Consider the following 17,459-nt stretch of genomic DNA (forward strand, 5'->3'; position numbering starts at 1 on the left):
AGAAACCATTGCGATTTTAGAGGAATTTAACATCGGCCGTCACTTTTCTAACAAGCATGCTGATTATGCTAACAGCCAATCAATGCAGGAACTGATGCCTATGCCTCAGTGGTTAAAATCAAGCTTGCGGGCTCAGCAAAACACCTTCATCTGGCAAACTGCCATCCAAGATTCAGACACACAAGACCCTGAAACAGCGCCAGGGTAGCTGCAGATGGAACTGATTGATCTCCAATGTGATACTGTCTTAAAAGAAAAGTTCAACTCTCAAACTTGATGAGTTTTATGCTTCATTAAGCATAGACAAATTTCCAAAAATCCGGAAGATGGTACAGAGGATGCTGGTGGTGTTTGGCTCTACACGTGTGTGAACAGACTTTTAGTGTGATGAACACTAATAAAACATCATACAGATCTGAGTGATGATCACCTCAGATGTGTTTTGCCACAACAAAACTAACACCAGACTTTGATGCACTGGCAAAAAAGGTGATCAACAAAACAACACTATTCCCATTAAAAGTAAATCTAAGTATTAACACTACAATGCCTTTTTTTGTTTGTTTGTTTATTTTTTATATGTAAGCATCTGGTCCTGGCTTGGCCCGCCTGTCAAATTTTAAAAATGTGGCCCCTGAGCCAAAAAGTTTGCCCACCCCTGGGTTAGCACAGCTGACTCACAGTTCTGAATACTTGGGTTCAAATCCGGCCTCGCCTGTGTGGAGTTTGCATGTTCTCCTGTGCTTGCGTGCATTTTCTCCGGGCATTCCGGTTTCCTCCCACATCCCAAAAACATGTATGGTAGGTTAATTGAAGACTCTAAATTGCGCGTAGGTGTGAATGTGAGTGCGAATGGTTGTTTGTTTCTATGTGCCCTGCGATTGGCTGGCTACCAGTTCAGTTCAGTTCTGAATTAAAAGTATCTGTTTAAGGCGAGATCATTATGAAGCAGCCTCAACAATATTACAGTCTGTCAAAGTGGATACATTAAGTTGTAGTTTAATGTCATGAGACGGGATCGATTAATCTATATGAAAAACTCTCCTGATAATACCGGAAGACCGCATGATTGTTTTGCATACATGCTCAAAATGGTTATCCCAGGACAGGCACATGCACAGACATTTTCTGTTTCAAGCCAAAAAGAAGGCACCTATGGCCCAAAACTTGAGAACAGTGTCGGCGCCAGAGCGCATCAGATGGGAGGACATTTGGTTGGTGTGTATGGGAGGGGGCACATTTTACCGCTCAAAATACGCGTGCGATATGCATGTGCAGCAAACTGTGGTTTGTTTCTCACTAGGCTAAGTATGAGAGCAGTCAGCTCACTAATCATCAGATTTGTGTGTACGCTACTTTGACAGGAGGTGATGTGACTATGGGCAAATGATCATACCTTTTCTTATTTTTATTTTGTTTTGATTCTTTATTCTTTATTTCACTGTTAGTGATTGAAATAAATCGAATCATACTGAGATTATACAGTATATAAAGTTAGAAACTGTTACCAATATCAATATACAGACTGTCATGTACCTCAATTTAAGACCTACCTTTTTGTTCAAATTAGAATTTGATAATTTGGGTAGTTAAAGATAATGATAATGCCTGGGAGTTTAGATCAGGGGATGTCACCGATCTTTGTTTACTGTGGGCCTGTGAAGCCCTTTGATACAAATAAACTAAACGTGATAATGGATCTATTATTATTTCAATAAAATCAAATAGACAGCTTTTCCTATTTATTAATCATTATTTTGTACGCTGCTCTATATCATATACTATATAGAGCAATATAGCTTACAAAAGTACTCAAATGTTTAAGTGTAAATGTTTGCATTAAAATAGCTCCATCAGTACGTGACTTTTGGCCAGGGTCCTGCAACGATAAAATATTGTCATCCATTCATCCATCTATTTTCTGTACCGCTTTATCCTCACAAGGGTAGCGGGCGTGCTGGAGCCTATCCCAAAATATTGTCATTCTACTTCAAAATGTTTTATGGTCACCCTTTTTTTTCTTCAGGCTTCCACATCAACATAATTAGATTTTAAATGAAATGAGACTGGTGAATTTGTTTAATTTGCAAAACTGTCTTTAAATGATCTGCTTGTCTGTCTTTCTGTCTGCCTGTATATTCAACAACACGACAACATGACAATTTACCAGCAAACAGTAAACAGCAAGACAATTTGAAATCACAAATTTCAGTGGTACAAAACCTTATACAGTATATGTTTCATGAAAGGCGCAATATAAGTTAAATAAGCATTATGCTAGCATAGATGCCTGATGAGTGTTGTCTGACACGCATTGGCTTGCTGAAATAAGCAGGGACGTCCCTAAAAAAGACGTTGCTTGGATGGCAGCATATGTGGCTCCAAAACTACCTTTCAGCATGAATAGTGCCTTCACACATGCACAAGTTACCCATGCCATGGGCAGTAACACACCCCCATACCATCACAGATGCTGGATTTTGAACTTTGCACTGATAACAATCCGGATGGTCCTTTTCCTCTTTAGCCCACAGGACATGACGTCCATGATTTCCCGAAACAATTTGAAATGTGGATTTGTCAGACCACAACACACTTTTCCACTTTGCGTCAGTCCATCTCAGATGAGTTTTGGCCCAGAAAACCCGAAGAAGGCGTTTCTGGGTGTTGTTGATATATGGCTATCTTTTGTCATGGTAGTTTTTTAACTTGCATCTTAAGATGTAGTGATGAACTCTGTTAACTGACAATGGTTTTCTGAAGTGTTCCTGAGCCCAAGTGGTAATATCCTTCACCTAATGATACCGGTTTTTAATGCAGTGCCGCCTGAAGCATTGAAGGTCATGGGCATCCACTGTTGGTTTTCCACCTTGTAGTTTACGTGCAGAGATTTCTCCAGATTAATTGAATCTTTTATAGATATTATGGGCCGTAGATGATAAAATCACAAAATTCCTTGAAATTGTACATTGAGAAACATTCTTAAAATGGTGTACTATTTACTCACGCAGTTGTTCATAAAGTGGTGTACCTCACCCCATCCTTGCTTGTGAACGCATGAGCCTTTTGGGTACGCTCCTTTTATACCCAATCATGACAATCACCTATTTCCAATTAACCCGTTCACCCGTGGAATATTCCAAAAAGGTGTTTTTTTATGAGCATTCCTCAAATTTCCCAGTCTTTTGTTTCCCTTGTCCCAGCTTTTTGGGAAAGTGTTGCAGGCATCATATTCAAAAAGAGAGGTTTTTTTTTTTAAACCAATAACATTCCTCAGTTTGAACATTAAATATCTTGTATTTGTAGTGTAAACGATTGAATATAAGTTTAAAAGGATTTGGAAATCATTGTGTTCTGTATTTATTTACATTTTACACAACATCTTAACTTTATTGGAATTGGGGTTTGTGTGTTTGGGGTTTTCAAGGACTTTTAAGAAATCGGTCGATAGTTATTAAAAACACTGGAGTTTCCAAACTTGAAACTCTACTATGCAAAACAAAAGCCATTTATCAACAACACCCAGAAAGCCGGCGGCTTCTCTGGGCCCGAGCTCATCTACGATGGACTGATGCAAAGTGGAAAAGTGCTCTGTGGTCCGACGAGTCCACATTCCAAATTGTTTTTGGAAATTGTGGACGTTGTGTCCTCCGCGCCAAAGAGGAAAAGAACCATCCGGACTGTTATGGACGCAAAGTTCAAAAGCCAGCATCTGTGATGGTATGGGGCTGTGTTAGTACCAATGGCATGGGTAACTTACACATCTGTGAAGGCACCATTAATGCTGAAAGGTACATACAGGTTTTGGAGTAACATATGCTGCCATCCAAGCAACGTCCATGCCTCATGGACGCCCCTGCTTATTTCAGCAAGACAATGCCAAACCACATTCTGCACGTGTTACAACAGCGTGGCTTCGTAGTAAAAGAGTGCGGGTACTAGACTGGCCTGCCTGCAGTCCAGACCAGTCTTCCATTGAAAATGTGTGGCGCATTATGAAGCGTAAAATACGACAACGGAGACCCTGGACTGTTGAACAGCTGAAGCTGTACATCAAGCAAGAATGGGAAATAATTCCACCGACAAATCTTCAACAATTAGTGTCCTCAAACATTTATTGAATGTTGTTAGAAGAAAACGTGATGTAACACAATGGTAAACATGACTTTGTTCCAGCTCCTTTGGAACGTGTTTCAGCCATAAAATTCTAAGGTAATGATTATTTGCTAAAACAATAAAGTTGATCAGTTTGAACATTAAATATCTTGTCTTTGTAGTGTATTCAATTAAATATAGGTTGAACAGGATTTGCAAATCATTGTATTCTGTTTTTATTTATGTTTGACACAACGTCCCAACTTCATTGTAATTGGGGTTGTACGTTACTAGCGAAGCTCTCCGCCAACCTCTTCGCTCCTGAGCCAGCGCTGTGAACAACGCGTGTGCTCTCAGAAGTAGTGAGGGTTGGGTCTTCTACATGGAGGCAACCAATTAGCCAAATATGTACAAAGCGGATGCAAAACTGGGTCAAAAGGAAGTAGCTGTCAGAGGGGCCTTTTCTGGACACTTGTATGACAAACCCAAGGTGTTTTTTAAAATAAAATTGACCCTTTTAAATCCATGTGAGAGACTTACTCTATGGAGGTCTAAATAGGCAAAATATGGGACCTTTAATGATCTCAAGGCAGCTGGGACCACAGTCACCAAGAAAACCATTGGTAAAACATCACGCCGTAATGGATTAAAATCCTGCAGCGCCCGTAAGGTCCCCCTGCTCAAGAAGGCACATGTACAGGCCCGTCTGAAGTTTTCCAGTGAACACCTGAATGATACAGAGAATGATTGGGAGAAGATAATGTGGTCAGATGAGACAAAATCGAGCTATTTAAAATCATGTTTGGATGAAGAGGAATTCAGACGATAACCCCAAGAACACCATCCCCACCATCAAGCATGGTGGTGGAAGCATTATGCTTTGGGGGTGTTTCTCTGCAAAGGGGAGAGGTCAACTTCACCGCATCATGGGAAATATGGATAGAGTCTTGTACCGTGAAATGCTGGGTGACAATCTCCTTCTCTCAGCCAGAAAACTTAAAATAATGGGTCGTGGATGGGGCTTCCAGCACGACGATGACTCAAAGCAAACAGCCAAGGAAATTAAAGAGTGGCTAACGAAGAAGCACATTAAGGTCATGGAGTGTCCTAGCCAGTCTCCAGACCTAAATCCCCTAAAAAAAATCTGTGGAGGGATCTGAAGCTTCGAGTTGCAAAGGCAAAGCCTCGAAACATTTAAGGATTTGGAGAGGAGTGGTCCAAAATTCCTCCCGAGATGTGTGCAAACCTGGTGATCAACTACAAATACAAGAAACGTCTGACCTCTGCACTGGCCACCAAGGGGTTCTCCACCAAGTACCAGGTAATGTTTTGTTAGGGGTCAAATATTTACTATATTTCCCTCTATGAATTGCAAAATAATTTGAAACGTTTTTAATGTGATTTTCAAGATTTTCTTTTTGATATTCTGTCTCTCTCTGTTAAAATCCACGTACCATTAAAATTATAAACCTTTCATGTCGTTGTCAATGTGTAAAATTACAAAATCAGTGAGGAATCAAATAATTATTTCCTCCACTGTATCTGTCATCTGTCTGCTGTGTTGGGAAAGTTCATTTTCTGTGGAAACTAGTTCAAAGTTCCAAAAATGAGTTCAGTTCATAGTTAATATTTCAAAATTTTGAACTAAGTTTACCATTCCAAAAATGAACTAGTTTATTGTTATTTTTTCTCAATATGGTGCTGACGGGCTATTCCCCTGAAAATACTGGCATTACATTTTTCCATTTTTGCCACCCATTCAGTCCACACTAGTAGCCAGATGCAGCTTTCACCCTACAATCTCAAAACATGAGGAAAAAAATTGTTGCTTGAATGGTCTTTTTTAAAATGAGGAATTAAAAAATAAATGTTAATGTGCTAACAAAAACACGCAACACCGTATGACAGGAACGATGGTTAAAGGACATTGATAACTGCATTCCTTGCAGCTCTGGTTGACTATATTAACAAAATATTTCATAATTTTTTTTATATTACAAAAAATAAATTCCATATCATGACAGTGTGATTGTACAGTTTTAACCAAACCATTCTGATACAAATAATAATTTTTCTAGTAGGCCTATTCAATTTTTACAATTATGTACTGTGTTAAAAAATGCAGCCCTATGGGGGGCACAAGCCAGTGCAAACTGTAGGCCGGTCCCAAGCCCGGATAAATGCAGAGGGTTGCGTCAGGAAGGGCATCCGGCTTAAAACTTTTCCAAACAAATATGAGCGTTCATCTAAAGAATTCCATACCATAATGGCCGTGGTCCGGGTTAACAACGTGCACCACCGGCGCCATTAACCTGCAGGGCGCCGATGAAATTTCAGCTACTGTGGGTCGAAGATGAAGGAGAGATGGAAAGCGAGTTCTTAGGCAGAAAGAGAAGAGGAAAGCACAGAACCTACAAATGAATGTGGGGACTTTGAATGTTGGGACTATGACAGGAAAATCTCGGGAGTTGGTTGACATGATGATTAGGAGAAAGGTTGATATATTGTGTGTCCAGGAGACCAGGTGGAAAGGCAGTAAGGCTAGAAGTTTAGTGGCAGGGTTTAAATTATTTTACCATGGTGTAGATGGGAAGAGAAATGGAGTGGGGGTTATTTTAAAAGAAGAGTTGGCTAAGAATGTCTTGGAGGTGAAAAGAGTATCAGATCGAGTGATGAGGCTGAAACTTGAAATTGAGAGTGTTATGTATAATGTGATTAGTGGCTATGCCCCACAGGTAGGATGTGACCTAGAGGTGAAAGAGAAATTCTGGAAGAAGCTAGATTAAGTAGTTCTGAGCATCCCAGACAGAGAAAGAGTTGTGATTGCTGCAGATTGTAATAGACATGTTGGTGAAGGAAACAGGGGTGATGAAGAAATAATGGGTAAATATGTCATCCAGGAAATAAACTTGGAAGGACAGATGGTGGTAGACTTTGCAAAAAAGATGGAAATGGCTGTAGTGAACACTTTTTTTCCAGAAGAGATATGAACATAAAGTGACCTACAAGAGTGGAGGTAGAAGCACACAGGTGGATTACATTTTGTGCAGAAGATGTAATCTGAAGGAGGTTACTGACTGTTAGGTTGTGGTAGGGGAGAGTGTGGGTAGACAGCATAGGATGGTGGTGTGTAAGATGACTCTGGTGGTGGGGAGGAAGATAAAGAAGACAAAGGCAGAGCAGAGAACAGTGTGGTGGAAGCTGAGAAAGGACGAGTGTCGTGTGGCTTTTCGAGAAGAGGTGAGACAAGCTCTCGGTGGACAGGAGGAGCTTCCAGAAGACTGGACCACTACAGCCAACGTGATCAGAGAGACAGGCTGGAAAGTACTTGGTGTATCTTCTGACAGGAAAGGGGAGAAGGAGACTTGGTGGTGGAACCTCAAAGTTCAGGAAATCATACGAGGAAAGAGGTTAGCTAAGAAGAAGTGGGACATTGAGAGGACCGATGAGAGGAGAAAGGAATACATTGAGATGCGACGTCAGAGAGAGGCATATGAGGACACCAGGTTGGACACTAAAGAAGGAGACAAGGATCTATACAGGCTGGCCCTACAGAGGGATAGAGATCGGAAGGATGTGCAGCAGGTTAGGCTGATTAAGGATAGAGATACAAATGTGTTGACTGGTGCCAGTAGTGTGCTGGATAGATGGAAAGAATACTTTGAGGAGTTGATGAATGAGGAAAATGAGAGAGAAGGAAGAGTAGAAGAGGCAAGTGTGGTGGACCAGGAAGTGGCAATGATTAGTAAGGGGGAAGTTAGAAAGGCATTAAAGAGGATGAAAAATAGAAAGGCAGTTGGTCCTGATGACATACCTGTGGAGGTATGGAAGCATCTAGGAGAGGTGGTTTTTACCATCTTTTTCAACAGAATTCTAGTGGGTGAGAAGATGCCTGAGGAATGGATAAAAATTGTGCAGGTTCCAATTTTTAAGAACAAGGGTGATGTGCAGAGCTGTGGGAACTGTAGAGGAATAAAGTTGATGAGCAACACAATGACGTTATGGGAAAGAGTAGTGGAGGCTAGACTCAGGGCAGATGTGGGTATTTGCGAGCAACAGTATGGTTTCATGCCTAGAAAGAGTAGCACAGATGCATTTTTTGCCTTGAGGATGTTGATGGAAAAGTACAGAGAAGGTCAGAAGGAGCTTCATTGTTTCTTTGTGGATCTAGAGAGAGCCTATGACAGAGTGGTACTGCATGCGGAAGTCTAGAGTGGCAGAGAAGTATGTTAGAATAGTACAGGACATGTATGAGGGCAGCAGAACAGTGGTGAGGTGTGCTGTAGGTGTGACAGAGGAATTTAAGGTGGAGGTGGAACTGCATCAGGGATCAGCCCTGAGCCCCTGAGCCCCTTCCGGTTTTTCAGTGGTGATGGATAGGCTGACAGATGAGGTTAGACTGGAATCCCCGTGGACCATGATGTTTACAGATGACATTGTGATCTCCAGTGAAAGCAGGGAGCAGGTGGAGGAACAGTTAGAAAGGTGGAGGCATGCACTGGAAAGGAGAGGAATGAAGATTAGCTAAAGTAAAACAGAATATAGCAGACTTCGATGGTTTTGACACGTCCAGAGGAGAGATAGTGAGTATATTGGTAGAAGGATGATGAGGATGGAGCTGCCAGGCAAGAGAGCTTGCCTGGCCACCAAAGAGACCAACCAAAGAGAAGGTTGATGAATGTCGTGAGGGAACACATGACTGCAGTTGGTGTTCGAGAGGAGGATGCAGGAGATAGGCTTACATGGAAAAGGATGACACGCTGTGGCGACCCCTAACGGGACAAGCCGAAAGGAAAAGAACATTATCATCCATCCATTATCTGATCCGCTTATCCTCACAAGGGTCGCGGGAACGTTGGAGCCTATCCCAGCTATCATCGGGCAGGAGGCGGGGTACACCCTGAACTGGTTGCCAGCCAAGCGCAGAAGAATATTATATGTATTATTATTATTATTATTATTATATGTATTACAAAAGAACCATTGAAGAACACATTCACTCACATTCACGCAGTGTCCCTGAATGAACCTCGCATTCTCACGCAGCTGCCATGAGCCTCCCATGAATGGCGGCCGTGGCCGCACTAAATCGGCTGCCAAATGAAGGCTCGTATATAACGCGTTCAGACGGGTTTGTGCTGGAAGTCCCTAACAAAACATAGCACTCTTGAATGAAAATGAACTTTCGTTTGAAAACCATTCTTTGACGTCAGAATGCGCGCGTTCAGTTCACGGTCACACAAAATATGAACTAGTTCATGAACTTTAGTTCGTAACTATTAATGAGGACACGCGAAACGACTGCATGCCTCCATTTACTGTATCTCTCCTCAGAATTTGACGAACTAATGGATGTCGCAACAGATTAGACTTGGGGGGAAGGGGGAGAGCCATGGCATTATTGAAGGGACAAACCTCAGGTGTACACAACAACGTGTTTTGCTTAAACATTCAAATATAGAAATACTAATTCATATGTTAAAACGTAGGTGTAAAATAACAGACTGATTTAAAACAAATGAATAGTGTTAGGAATTTGCTAATTACTCTACAGTATAACTGGGCATGAAAAGAAATGTCTGGCTGGACTATTGCTCAATACTACAGTGCATTGAAATTCAGGTAGACTTCATACAAATGATTCCATATACTTTTGCGCTCTCCTGAGCATAGTTTTTCTAGAGAGGGAAAATGAGAAATGTGTGCTGGTTTCGACCTTATGTGCACATAATCCTGTTTATTTTAACATCGCAATAAATATCGCAGGGTTAAAGATAATCGCAATGTAATTTTTTCCAATATCGTGCAGTCCTACTATGTCTTCTTTTTTTCCCCTTTTTTTTTAGCCTGTTCTGTTCATCTGCACAGCCTTGCAGAATAGTGGACCTCTATGCCTTTTGTGCTGGAACAGTATTGCTGTGCAACAAGGGAGTTTGAAATACTCCCTCTGCTTATTTTAAAACATTATAATTTCTGATGTTTATTGAAAATGCAGTCGGACAGAAAAGGGATTTAGGGGTCAGAAAGACGGACAGAGTGGACAAGGAGAATAGGGGTGCGAACAACAGCAGAACAATAGCACAAGTAACATTAGAACAGTCAAATTGTGTTCTTATTTGTGGATGGGGGTGGGGTGGAGGGGGTCGGGCATCCATTGAGGACATGCAATAACTAACCAAGAGAACAAGATGAAAAGGGCAGTACATGACAGAATGTGGGAAATGAGCAAGTCAGTGCTACTGAGGAGTGGTGCGGTTTGTAGTGTCTAAACACCTGTAAGAACCTGTGAGTTGATATGTTAGTATAACCTATGTTATTATTAGTGGTCCTAGCACAAGCACTTAAAGCATATACCGTGTCTATTGAACTTATTAGTGAATGAACACCATATCACATGCATGTTAGTTAACCGGTGTACGGCGTCGCTGAGCCGGCACATTGAGGAAGGGTGGGCCCGGCCCCCTCCACCCGCAAGGGGGGGGGGGCAAGCCAGCGATCCTGTCCAGCAGGGTACCCAACGCCACCCACTCCCCAGGACCCAGGGCGGCCCCCAGCCCAACCGAAGCGCCCGGACCAGTTCCAAAGTGAGGGGCACGGGCACCCCATCCACCCATCAGAGGATAGGGGCCCCAGCCACCAACAGGACCCCACGCAGGAGCCAGCCGCCACCCGAAAACAGTCATAGCCTGCCAAAAGCGAGCCCATTTTAAGCACCTGTCGTGAGCAAGGATGGGTGAGGGTGCCAAGAGAGGGGAGAGGAAGGCGAACACCCATCTCTCCACGGCCCAACAACCCAAAGCCCCAGGCGTCAACCAAGAGAAATATGAATACCCACCACCCACCCTATTACTATGGTTACCAGGTCCCTGACTGGTGGGGTGTCGTTCATTAAAATTGGGGAGACTGGTAGGGGCGAGACGGGCACAGGGCAATGATGACTCCTAACTGTCAACCCCACCCAGGCCAACCAGCTCCCCAAAGGATTGCAAATGAATGTGGTGCATTAAAAATCCGTGGGGGAGGAAAGCCATGGCAGGCCAGAGAGCAGGCCGGAATGCCAGAACACCTAGCCGAGTGTCCTCCCCAACCCGACACTGCCCTCCCCCCTCAGATGGGGATATGATGCATTAATTCTGGAGGACCGACAGAAGGGGGGGTGACCAGACCGGAAACTAGTCTGTCTGTCTAAAAGTTGCCCCCCTGCAAACTCTATCCTTAACCACATCAACCCCACTCGTGACGTAAACGTCTGCGTTTGTTTGTTTGTTTGTTTGTTTGTTTGTTTGTTTAGACATGGAAGAATACGCTGGACCGCTATCCCGACACGCTGCTAGGCTCCTCGGAAAAGGAGTTCTTCTACAACGATGACACTCAGGAGTATTTCTTCGACAGGGACCCCGAAATGTTCCGCCACATCCTCAACTTCTACCGCACCGGGAAGCTGCACTACCCACGACACGAGTGCATCCAGGCCTTCGATGAGGAGTTGGCCTTCTATGGCATCGTGCCCGAAATCATCGGTGACTGCTGCATGGAGGTACCAACCCCTTCCACCTCCCAAAACCCCAAATGTCTCTCTTGTAACTTAAGTCTGAGAAAGGACACTTGTGAAGTCACAGGGTGGTTTCCTCATTGCGGTGAGTGACAGAGCATACTCTATGTATTCTTTTGTTCTACTGTATCCAAGTCAGCAAAAACAGGTTGTTGTCCTTTGTAGTGAATCGTGGGGTGCATCTCAAGTCCCTTAAATACAACGTTCCTAGCTCCTCACGCCTCAAAACATTAAATGTCACCCAGAAGTTGTTATCACACCGCCATATTAAGGAGCGTCTCGAGTGTCTTAAACGCCCATCAAGGAGCGAGGAGCGAGCATTGAGGAGCCTCCAGGAGCTAGCTTATATTGAGAGAAATCTGATGTATCCTCCGCGGAAGTGCGTTAGGTCCTCGATGGTGACATTTCAAAATGGCCAGGTGGATCGTGAACGGGGCAGAAATACAAATTAAATACAGTAGTTAATCTTCTGTTTTCGTCATGCATTATTTTAGTTTGAATATACATATTTTGCTGAGAGTCTGTTGTATTTGTGATAGTATTTAATTACTTAATTACACGAGCTCAGAGTTACGATACACCTAACCAACCACATATTTCTAAGGTTTGTGTAGTAATTAAGTGAAATTCAACTGGGCACATAAAGAAAATCTCCCTGTGCCTGCGTGGGTTTTTTCCGGGCACTCCGGTTTCCTCTCACATGCCAAAAACATGCATGCAGGTTAATTGAGGACTCTAAATTGGCCGTAGGTGTGAATGTGAGTGCGAATGGTTGTTTGTTTCTATGTGCCCTGCGATTGGCTGGCAACCAGTTCAGGGTGTACCCCGCCTCCTGCCCGATGATAGCTGGGACCCTAGTGAGGAGAAGCGGCTCAGAAAATGGATTGATGGATGGATATATTTGCGAGTCGCTCCAAAAACACGCTTTACACGTGTGGGGGTGTGAGGGGGGACAGAACGGGGATTGACCAATCACGATCATCTTTACATCTACAAAGTTGTAATGTGTTGATTTTTGAACAGAGTTGATTATCCATCCTTTTTCTGAACCACTTATATTTGACTTTAATCTAATCACGCTTAATATATAAAGCAATAAGTGGAAATTTGTGGTGGTAGTAATAATTTAGCCATGCAGACTTTTCCTTTTTGACACGTCAATGAAGTGACGTCATCTTTAGTAGACGTCTCCATGAAATGACGCCATCGATGCACGCTTGTCTTATTTCCCCCAAACATTCCTAACTCCCTCTGCATCGCTCCTCTGTCAATATTATCTCTCCTCGATGGAATTTATGGTGGGAGAAGCTAGCATGTAAACAGAGGACCTAGGACCGAAGAAGTTCCAAATGTAGAAATGAAATGCACCCATAGTGTGTAGTCATTGTTTGTAGGGAATCCTAGTGTGTGCCACCTGCTTTGTCGCCATCTTGTGGCATCTCGATGCCAAGGAACTATGTTGAAGTGACTTGAGACCCTTTATTTCAATAAAAGTAGTCATTTGCTGCCATTTTGTGGCATCTTGGTGCCAAGGAACTTCCGGTTTGTTGAAGTAAGTTGAGGAGCCTCATTTAGACAGAAGTAGTGGTTTTTCGTTATCTTGTGTCATTGTGGTGCCTCGGAACTATGGTCAAGTGAGTTTAGGAGTTTCATTTTAGACAAAAGTGAGTTGAAGTGAGTAATTTATATAAAAGTCGTGCTTTGCTGTCGTGTGACATCTCGGTGCTCAGGAACAAAGTTGAACTGAGTTGAGAAATTCATTTAGACAAAATTAGTGCTTTGTCATCATCTTGTGTCATTTTATTGCTGAAGTGAGTTCAGAGCTTCATTTTAGACAAAAGTAGTGCTTTGCCGCATCTTCTGGCATCATCTTGCAAGGAGTTACTGTATGTTAAAGTGAGTTGAATTTTTCGCTTGATTTTTTTTCTTAAATATCATCATGGTATGTTTTTTTTTAAATAGGACTTTATTCTCATAAGATACAATATAAAATACATTATTGTTGTGTTAAAGTTGACAAATTTTCATAACATTAAATTACATAAAAACATGAATTTGTTGTTATATGATTACAACTTTTTTTTCTCAAAAACAGTCAACTGTTTCCTTCAATTTTGTGGCGTCTTGGTGCCAAGGAAATATGCTGAAGTGAGTCGCGGAGTTTAATTTTAGACAAAAGTAGTGCTTTAGCATCTTTAGGCAATTATAAACATTTTTAGCTGCGGCGCCAGTTACTTTTTCGCCACACTGTAGTGTGTAAGTCGTTGCTAATGTTCCCTTGTTTGCTCTTAAGGAATACCGAGACCGGAAAAAGGAAAACCAGGAGCGTCTGGCCGAGGACACGGAAGCTAACGAAGCTATGGATGCGCCCCTCCCACCGCACAGCAGCCCTAGAGAGCGTCTGTGGCGAGCCTTCGAGAACCCACATACGTCCACTATGGCGCTGGTCTTCTACTACGTGACGGGATTCTTCATCGCTGTGTCGGTCATTGCCAACGTGGTGGAAACAGTCCCTTGCCGACCCCCCAAGGGGAGCGTCAAGGAGCTCCCGTGCGGCGAGAAGTACCAGCTGGCATTCTTCTGCATGGATACGGCGTGTGTACTCATCTTCACCTTTGAGTATCTGATGCGTCTGTTCGCCGCGCCCAGTCGCTGCAAGTTCATGCGTTCAGTCATGTCGGTCATCGACGTGGTGGCCATCATGCCCTACTATATTGGCCTGGTAATGCCAGAGAATGAGGACGTGAGCGGCGCCTTTGTCACGCTGAGGGTCTTCCGTGTCTTCCGGATCTTCAAGTTCTCGCGCCACTCGCAGGGTCTGAGGATTTTGGGCTACACACTCAAGAGCTGTGCCTCGGAGCTGGGCTTCCTGCTCTTCTCCCTCACCATGGCCATCATCATCTTCGCCACAGTCATGTTTTACGCCGAGAAGGGGACCAAGGGCTCCACCTTCACCTCCATCCCGGCCTCCTTCTGGTACACCATCGTCACCATGACGACACTGGGGTGAGTCATCCCTCCCTGCCTCCCTACCTTGTCAGCTTGCGTGTCGCCATAGCAACCACGCACGTTTTGGCCTTGTGTTTGTGCATCCTGCCGAGTATGCCTCCCACGCCGCGCTGCTCGAGCGTAGCGACCAATCTTCATCCTGCCACCACCCACACGTATGCAGAGTGTATGCGCATGTAACAATGGTCATGGTGTCTTAACCAGTGTGTTGTCATGGATAGACAAACACCAGAGGTGGGTAGTAAATCGCTACATTTACTCAAGCAGCATTTTGGATAAATTGTACTTGTCAAAGTAGTTTTAATACTGCATACGTTTTCCTTTTACTTGAGTATTTATGTTAAGAAGAAACGGTACTTTTACTCTGTTACAATAATTTAAATGCTGCTCGCTACTTTTATTTAGCAACTATTTCGTGGCGCGACCTATCTGTTTTGACTACGACTTTGACTTCCACATTGGGCGCTGTTTGCTCCAATCCAATTTAAGCGCTAGTGACGTTTAAGTCTAGTTCACCATTCAAACGAAACAAGGAAGTCGCATGACCGCATCCAACATCTTCTATTAGGCTTCCCAGGCATTAACACTTGATACACCAGCCTGGCTCATCGACATGCCTATGTTGCGAACATGTTGGGAAGGTCGTCGTTACCATTGGAGGCAACCACGCGTGACTTGTTTACATTTAGATGAAGAAAAACAACAGCTTTCATGTTTTGTAGTATTTGTCTGGCACTGTCTGGCCAAACGTGGATATTTCAGCCCACTTCTAACTTGAGAAAACACCTTGTGGTAAATTGCTGATATTTTGCTGTTGTTTTGGCTGTGCATATTAGCCCACATTAGCCCTATTTTATCACAACTGTAAAACATGCATTACTTCGGGTACGTGATAATCCCGCTCGCACTCCACATGCGCGCGTGCGCATGCACACATACACACGCACACACACACACACAAACACACACACACAGCAATATCAGAATTTGCACATTCACATTTTATTTATTTTTTTCATCAGAAATCAGAAGTTACTTACCATTTACTCAGTACTTGAGTATATTTTTCACTGTGTACCTTTTATACTTACTTTTATCAAGTAATTTTTTGGGAGGACTACTTTTTACTTTTACTTGAGTCACATTATTGTCAAGTAACAGTACTCTTACTTGAGTACAATATTTGGCTATTCCACCCACCTCTGACAAACACACACTTTCACACTTCCACAAGTAGTGAGTCACAGCAGGCAGTCGTGTGCTGTTGTGAGTCACAGTGTAGAGTCCTTCGTTGTAGTATGTCGGAACATGTCGTTGCTTGTTGTGGTAAGTGACAGCATGTAGTCGTGTGTAGCTTTTCCAAGGGTGTCTTTGATTGGTGTGGGTCACAGCATGTAGCTGAAGTGAATTGAGGAGCTTCATTTAGAAAAAAAGCAGTGCTTTGTCACCATCTTGTGGCATCTCAGTGCCAAGAAACTACAGTATGTTAATATGAGTTGCTGAGCTTCATTGAGACAAAAGTAGTGCTTTGTCATCATCTTGTGGCATCTCAGTTCTGGGGAACTAAGTTGACATGAGTTCAGGAGTTACTTTTTTTTAATAAGTAGTTGTTTGCCGCCATCTTGTGTCATTTTGGTACCTAGGAACTATAATGAAGTGAGTTGAGGAGCTTCAATTTAGACAAAAGTAGTGCTTTGCCATCATCTTGGTACTAATGAATTCGTTGAAGTGAATTGAGGAGCTTTGTTTAAAAAAAAAAATGCTTTGTCACAATCATGTAGCATCTCAGTGCTAAGAAACTACAGTATATTGAAGTGAGTTGTTGGGCTTCATTAAGACAAAAGTAGTGCTTTGTCCCCATCTTGTGGCATGATGTAATGAGTCACAGTGTGTAGTCCTTCCTTGTCAAAGGCGGTGGTAACTTGTTGTTGCGTTTTTTTTGTTTTTTTTTTCTTTGCTTGGTGTGAGTCAGGTGGTCATCTGGAATCGTGTGTCAAAGGGAGTCGTGACATGTTGTTTGATATATGACTCAGAGTGTTTCTTTTTTGTAATGTGTCGAAGTCAGTTGAAATGTGTTGCGTGTTTGTTGGAGTATGTCACAGCATGTAGTTGTATGTCTTGTGTGAGTGGCGTGAGTCAGGTAATCATCGGGAATGGTGTGTCAAAGGGAGTCATAACAGTTCTGTTCTTGTGTGTTGTCTTTTAGAGGGTGTCTTTGATTGATGTGAGTCATGTAGATATCTGGAATAGTGCGGCAAAGGTTGTCATAACAGGTCGTTTTTGGGGGGGTCTGCAAAGATAAATGACATTTCCATTTATTTCAATGGGGATGCAATTGGCTGGCGGTTCAGGGTGTAGCTGGGATAGGCTCCAGCACGCCCTTGACCCTAGTGAAGAGAAGCGGTACGGAAAATGAATGAATTAATGGGAAAGATAATTTGAGGTATGAGTGTATTTAGTCACGACCTTGGTCACAAAACACATTTAACTCATATCTCAAGGCACCACCGTATGTCTAAGTGAGTTGTAGCGTGTACGCCGGGTGTCTTGCAGTGGAAAGATTGTGGGTTTGACTCCCAGACCTAGCTCAGAGCAGCTTTTGTACTTTGACTTTAAAAGACAGAATCTTCTTCTCCTCTTCGTCTTGTTTTTTGTTGCTCTTTATTTGCTCACTTTGTTGCCAGAAGCGCTCAGCATCAGCTGGTCTTTTTATTGCTCTGCTCCGCTGGCTGCCACCGCGATGACGACAACAACGAAGAAGACCTTCTAGTTAGTAGCTGAGGCAGCGACAAGAAAACTTTAT

General features: G+C 43.0%; 1 protein-coding gene across 1 annotated transcript in view; it reads left to right on the forward strand.

Annotated features, from left to right (window-relative positions):
* kcnd1 (potassium voltage-gated channel, Shal-related subfamily, member 1) overlaps positions 1 to 17,459 on the forward strand; it is a 42,250-nt gene that overhangs the window by 9,310 nt on the left and 15,481 nt on the right. Inside the window, exons 3-4 of the mRNA XM_061787652.1 lie at positions 11,387 to 11,632; positions 13,941 to 14,653. Of these exons, the coding sequence (XP_061643636.1) occupies positions 11,387 to 11,632; positions 13,941 to 14,653 (959 nt within the window). The remainder of the gene's footprint in view (positions 1 to 11,386; positions 11,633 to 13,940; positions 14,654 to 17,459) is intronic.

The sequence above is a fragment of the Phyllopteryx taeniolatus genome, chromosome 1 (genome assembly GCF_024500385.1).
Source record: "Phyllopteryx taeniolatus isolate TA_2022b chromosome 1, UOR_Ptae_1.2, whole genome shotgun sequence".
NCBI lineage: Eukaryota > Metazoa > Chordata > Actinopteri > Syngnathiformes > Syngnathidae > Phyllopteryx > Phyllopteryx taeniolatus.